The 7,016-nt window shown below is 40.7% G+C and overlaps 1 protein-coding gene across 2 annotated transcripts in view; it reads left to right on the plus strand.

Annotated features, from left to right (window-relative positions):
• The window catches only part of PSTK (phosphoseryl-tRNA kinase), a 21,377-nt gene extending 14,361 nt beyond the window's left edge, over nucleotides 1-7,016 (plus strand). For both annotated transcript variants that reach the window (XM_072972071.1, XM_015241896.3), the window contains exons 3-6: nucleotides 204-402; nucleotides 3,364-3,439; nucleotides 3,979-4,072; nucleotides 6,795-7,016. In XM_072972071.1, the coding sequence (XP_072828172.1) occupies nucleotides 204-402; nucleotides 3,364-3,439; nucleotides 3,979-4,072; nucleotides 6,795-6,994 (569 nt within the window). In that variant the 3' untranslated portion in view covers nucleotides 6,995-7,016. The remainder of the gene's footprint in view (nucleotides 1-203; nucleotides 403-3,363; nucleotides 3,440-3,978; nucleotides 4,073-6,794) is intronic.

Raw genomic sequence — 7,016 nt, forward strand, 5'->3', positions numbered from 1 at the left:
CACATACCAAAATCACTACTGTCTTTAGTGAGAATTTAATTGGAGTAGGAGGTTTATGTGGATTTACTTAATGTTCAGAGCTACATGTTCAGTATTACGAATGGTCTTTCCTGCTCCAGGCAGGATAATTTGTCTAATATGTTTATTTCACATTTTGGGAAAAACAGTTCGTTACTCATTTTGTGGTTTTGAATTGCTTTCAGATTCATTAGGTTTTTGCCAGGTCTTTTTAGACTGTTCTCTGGAGACCTGTTTACAGAGGAATGGCCGGAGACCCCAGCCACTGCCTGCCGAGACCATCCACCTGATGGGAAGTAAGATAGAAAGGCCCAACCCTGAGAAAAACGCTTGGGAACACAACAGCCTCACACTTCAGAGTCCAGCCTGTTCTTCAGAGGCCAGGTATCCTACTCAGTGTGTCTTTCACTGGGTTCCTGGCTGCGCCAGGTGCTGTGCCGAATGCTTTACCTGTGTCCCCTTGGTTGATCTTCACACCAGCCCTGGAGAGAGATTGCTATTTCCCCTTGTATAGAAGAGGAAACTGAGCGAGGAAGTTTGCCCAGAGTCAATGGGACTATAAGTGACAGATGAGATGTGAACTTAGGTTTGTTTGCAAATGTGTACTGTCGTTAAAATTCTTCTGTTTCCCAGAGGTCGGAGCAGAGAGTTCAGAGTAGGACACATCTCTGGTACTCTTGCTAAAGGAGCGTTGTCCAAATAGGTTGCCCAGTAGCTTTCTTGTAGAAGGAAAAGCTGTGGAGTTGGGACCAAGTCATAACTTTGCCTTAAACCTCACTCTGGTGTTACCCTGCTTGTAGCCATGGGCTTGTGGCTATGGGGTCTAATGCATTTCATTCATGAAATAGGTCTTGAGAGTTCTGGAGTTCTGGAAAGTTCTAGTTCAGCACATTTATTTATTTATTTATTTTGGTCTTTTTTGTGAGGAGAGGGAGTAATTAGGCTTATTTACTATTTGATGGAGGTACTGGGGATTGAACCCAGGACCTTGTGCGTGCTAGACACGCATTCTACCACGGAGCTATACCCTCCCCCTGCCTCAGCACATTTCTAATAGAAATCTCATTGATGATGGATGTGTTCTGTGTTTGCACCACCCAGTATGGTAGCTGTTAGCCACATGTGACTGATCCTCGAGCACTTGAAATACAGCCAGCACAACTTACGACCGACCTGAATTTTAAATCTTATTTGTGGGGAGGGTATAGGTCAAGTGATAGAGCACTTGCTTAGCATGCATGAGGTCCTGGGTTCAATCCCCAGTACCTCCTCTAAAAATAAAGAAACCTAGTTACCTCCCCCCACCAAAATAAACTAATTAAATAATATAATAATAAATTTAAAAATAAATCAATCTTATTTAAATTACTTAAGTAGCCGCATGTGGCTAGTGGATGCTGTAGAGGACAGTGCCATTCTAGAGCAGTTGCTCCACAGCTCCTTTGTTCCTGCCTAACTGTTGTTCAGAAAGGATCAGCAGCTTTTAAAAGGCTAATTTTTTAATTTCATTCCTCAAAATGTTTAGTTCCCAGGATACAGGTTCTATGCATCTTATAATAGGTACTTTAACATACTAAAGAAAAAAAAAGAAACAAATTGAAATAACTATTGTTTATAGGGTGTAGGAAGGAAGCTACTGCTGAGGTTTCTAATTGTAACTTCTCATAATATTTGAAACTTTGAGCAGGCAGGCACACAGCCAACTGATTGCTGCCCTTTCTGAAATACTTAACATGTTTGGCTGTGGAAGTGAATGGCTGGTTGAGGCATTGAGATCCTCCACGGGAGCCACATAAGGTTCTCATCAAAGCCTTCAGACCAGTGAGGGCCAGCGCTTGCAGGGAGCCTGGGGCGTGAGCTTTGCCAGTGCCGACCCTGAGCATAATCTGCAGTTTTGTCTTGGGTCTTAAGGACTTGGTCACCTGTCCTCACATATCCAAATAGTCACAGTATAACAGTGAAGGGGTAGTCTGAAGTCTGGTGGCCCCGTGTTGGAAGTTGAAAGATGATGTGACAGATATACCCTTCCCAGCTTCTGTGAAGTAATGCTGCTAACACCACCGGCACCATGGCTGCTGCCGCTACCGCTGTGACCGCTGTGACCGCTGCGGCTACCACTGGCAGCAGCTGCTGAGCAGATAATATGTCCTGGGCACGTTCTGAACACTTTATAACCTCATTCAGTCCTCGCAACAATCCTCTGAGGGGAGATAGAATTACCCCCCTTTTATGATAGGATACCGGAGGCCCAGGTAAGTCAAGTAACAAATCCAGGTAGTAAGTGGCAGAGCCAGGATTTGGGCCCAGGGCAGCCTCAGTCACTCCAGAACCTGGGCTCTTTTCTGTGTGAGAAAAATCATCTTGAGGTTAAGAGTCAACATAGTGAGTTCACTGGCTTTAATTTTTTTCAGGGCTACCGCCTGTATTCTGTGTGAAATTCTAACTCCTTAACACAGCTTACACAGTCTACCCTGATGAACCCCCCAGCCTCACATCCCAGCACTCTATCCTTGCTCCTTTTCAACCAGACTGGCCTCCTCTGTTTCCTGAACGCAAGAAGCTGCTTCTTGTCTCAGGGCCCTTGTGTTTACTGCCCGCTCTACCTTCCCACATATTCAAGCCTGACTGGCTTCCTGACTGTCCTGACTCAAGTGAGGAATGTTAAATAGACTGCCCTGTCACTCTCCTATGTCATCATTTTGTTTACTGTCTTCACTCACCAATCTACTTGTCGCTGTCTGAAATTATTCTTTGCTTATTTGATTAATTCTCTGTCTCTCTCCATTACATGATCAGGCTTAGAGAGGATAGGGATCTTGCTACACCCCCAGCTTAGCACACAGTTTCACGTACATAGTTGTGCATTATTTTTCACATATGAAGATATGCAGTAAATACTTGTTAAATGAATGAATGAATTCCACCTCAGCCCTCGATGACCCCTTGTCCAGTGGGGAATGTTCTAAATTCACATCCAGTAAATGAGCAGAAGCCAGAAGATAAAGACTGAGCATCCTCCTTTAGGGAACATAGAGTTCTAGGAGGCTGAAGTTCAGCACTTACTGAGGGAAGAGAGAGGATGTCTTTTCAAAGCTTACTGATACGAGTCTGAGGAAATGAATCCCCTTCCATGAGGGGATTTTTGAGGGGCTTATTATTTGTTTTGAGCTTTTACACTTGAATTTTGCAAGTAGAAGGTGGCTTCCAAGTCACTTTGTTTTTCCCCTTTTGTTTAGGATTCTGGATATACCACATTTATTCCTCTAGAATTATATTCATAAACACAAATTCTTTAAAAACAAATGTGTAATATTAGGATTTATTTTATCCTACCTTCTCTTGTAGCCTGAAGTTGACTGATTTATTGCTTACTGCTTTGGAAAATCCACTAAAATTTGTGGAGGACAATGTGGAACAAAAGGTAAGTCATCCAGTTTAGACGTAGCACAAATGAGAAGGAACTCTCTGTAGAAGATCTTTTTGAGCTGAGTGTAAAATATGATAACATATGAGAGATGCTTTGTCACTGCCTCGGCGTCTCACCAGCATTCAGCCTCTACCCTGGATGCAGTGGTGCTCGGTGGCAGCTTGCACTGGCTGGTTAAAGCCGATTGCTGAATTTTAGGAAGTGTTGGAGAGCCTGTTGACGTTATGTTGGCAGCTTGTAGTGGGCAAGGATGGGAATATTTACACTGTAGAAATTGGTAAGCACTATAGATAGGTATCGAGTTTTGTTTTTCTCTGAGAGCCCATTCTTAGACATTTGCCAGCATACTGCCTATGTGGAACCCAGGTTACAACAGGATGTATTTTATTTGGACCATCTCCCAGAGAAGAATAACTGAAACAGAAAAGCCACTTTTACTTTTCTTTTAGTCTCTTCACATATGCATCACCTACAGTTTAGCCATTTCTTTTATAAAATAGGTAACTGTTCCAATAACCATGTCTATTACCTAGGAAACAGACAGAATTATTTGTTCAACTAATATTCTTCATCAAGTCGATCAGACACTCCGAAGAGCTGTCTCTCAGACAATGAAGGAAGCAAAAGGTATGGTGGGTAGTTAAGATTCTGTTCACTGCTACTCTTGTTCCTGGGACGCGGGTAGTTTATTTGCTTTCACTCATAAAATTTACATTAGATTTTCAGTTAAAATATTGCAACTTGGTTATATAGCACTAGAACTTCTACCTCTGGAACCAGGTATTCATCCATCCAGTAGGTTTTTATTGAGTGGCTACTCTGTACTAGTCTTTATTCTAGATATTGGGGAGCGGGGAGGGAGTAGAACATCATAGTGAGGAAACAGACAAATAAATAAACATATGAACATATGCTGTTGCTCTGAAGAAGAATGAAGCAGGGGAGGGCAGTGTAGAGTGATGGGAGGGCTTATTTGTTAAAGGGCAATCAGGAAGACTTCTCAGAGGAAATGCCATTTAAGCAGAGATGTTAAATGAAGTGAAACAGCAAGCCATGCTGCTGTCTGGAGGGTCACTCCAGGCCATGGACACATCAAGTGCAAAAGCCCACAGGTAAAGTTGTTTGGTATGTTCTAGAACAGAAAAGAAGCCAGTGAGTCTTGGGGGTCAAGTAAGGAGTGGTGAGAGGCAGTCAGAGGCCAGATGTAAATGCAGCAGGGAGTCTGAACAAGCACAGCGCACTGCCAGTCTGAACTGAGATGTTGTAACTAGAGTTTTATAAAATAATTTAAGTTTTAAACATTGAACTCCTTGCTATATTTAAAAGTTGATTCAAAAAATAACAGCTTAACATTTCTTGAACCCCTTTTATATGGTCAGTGCCTTATAAATATTGTTTATATTCTTTAGAATCCTACAAGGTAAGTGTAATTTTACAGATGGGAAAATGGAGGGAATCAAGTAAGTTGCCCCAGGCTGAACAGCTGCTAAATACTTGGGGCTCAGACTTAAGTCTAATTCTAGTCTGTGCTTTCTGTTGTACTCCCCAGCATCACCAATATTTATTATTACTACCTTTTCAAAAACTTAGAATATCGGGAAAAGAAACAATACACTAACCATATTGTGCTTTTCAACCTTTACCATGATCTGTAAATAGATTTTGTTTTGTAACCTAACGTGTAGCCCAGTACATGAACATACTCGTGCACAGAAACAAGTCATGCAAAACTCTCATGTGTTTAATGAACTCTACTATGTTCTCTTTGATCCCATCTTAGAAAAACACTGGTTGCAACTTGCGATTCACTTATGAGTTACAATCTATAGCCTGAAGAATAGGATTGGAACAAAAATGGTTTCATAATCAGAATTTTAAAAATAGGTGTAGGAGTTCTTTCTACCATTTGCCTTTCATAACGTGAAAGGAAAAGGGAAGAGAGCCCTGCTCAAATCGCTCTTGACTCTTCCTACCCATTAAAAAAATGTTCTTGAGTGGAGGTGATACTAGATTCTAGAACTGTACTTTAATTAAAAATTCTGTTCTCCTTCCATTAAGGAAGTGCAACAACATCCTGCAGAATGGAAGATACTCGCAAGCCATGTATCTCATAAGGGACCCGTATCCAAAATATATAAAGGACTCTCACCATCAATAATAAAGACAAATAACCCAATTTTAAAAGTGGGCAAAGAATCTGGAATATCTCCAGGGTGGATATACAAATGGCCAATCACCACATGAAAACATGGTTGGCATCATTAGTCATCCAGGGAACGCAAATGAAAACTACAGTGAAATACCCTTGCACACCCACTAGGACAGCTAGAACCCAAAAAGTCCAAGTGTTAGTGAGGATGTGCAGAAATCAGAACCCACACGCACCGCTGACGGGGATCCGTAAGATGGCGCAGTTGCCTTGCAAAACAGCCTTAGTACTTCCTCAGATGATTAACTACAGTTACTTTGAGACCTAGAAATAAAAATACATATTCACATAAAAGTTTGTACAAAAATGCTTATAGCAATTATTCCTAGTGGCCAAAAAGTAGAAGCAACCCAAATGTCCATCAGCTGACAAATGGATAAAAACAAAATGTGGTCTATCCATACAATGGATTATTCAGCCATAGAAACAAAGTACTATGTGGATGAACCTTGAAAACACATGCAAAGTGAAAGAAGCTAGGCATGAAAGGCCATATGTCATGAGTCCAGTCATGTGAAATGTCCACAACAGGGGAATCTAGGAGACACAAAATAGATCAGTGGTTGTGTAGGGACTGGGGCAGGGAGAGGGGGAATGGAGCAGGTGATAGCTAAAGGGTACAGGTTTTTGAGATGATAAAAATGTTCTAAAATTGACTGTGGTAATCATTGAGAATATCTGTGAATATACTGAAACCACTGAATTGTTGAAACAGATAAATTGTATATAATGTGAATTCTCTCTCTATAAAACTGTTCAACAAAAAAAACTTGGTTCTCAGTCACACAACCCACATGGCTAGTGACTGCTGGATTAAATGGGGCAGATATAGAACATTTCCATCATTGTAGAAAGTAATGCTGGACAACTGTTCTAACTTCACAGCTTCAAATCCAAACTGTCATTTTCTAGCACTGCTTTTTTGCCTGACAGCCTGTTAATTCAATAAGATTGTAAGTCAACTATTTTATGTCAACAAAAAAATCCCTTTCCAGTTTGTCTTTTCTGCTCACTTATTACACCAACTCAATTGTGATTATTTATGATTTGTCTGAAGTAATCAGATTAATTTTCTGGTGTTACCAGAGAGTCCAGCTTGATTTAATTTACACAAATAATTGGGGAATATCTTTATTTTAGATGAACAACTGCTTCCTTACAAGTTGAAGCTTCTAGCAGAAGAACTTAACAAGCTCAAAGCGAAGTTTTTGGAAGACCTAAGACAAGGAAACAAAAAGTACCTGTGCTTTCGTGAAACCATTGACTTATCAGATGTTATTTCTTTTTTCCATTATGAAAAAGATAACATTGTACAGAAATATTTTTCAAAGCAGCATTAAAACTTCTGAATTTCCAATCGAA

This window comes from Vicugna pacos, chromosome 11 (genome assembly GCF_048564905.1).
Source record: "Vicugna pacos chromosome 11, VicPac4, whole genome shotgun sequence".
Lineage (NCBI taxonomy): Eukaryota > Metazoa > Chordata > Mammalia > Artiodactyla > Camelidae > Vicugna > Vicugna pacos.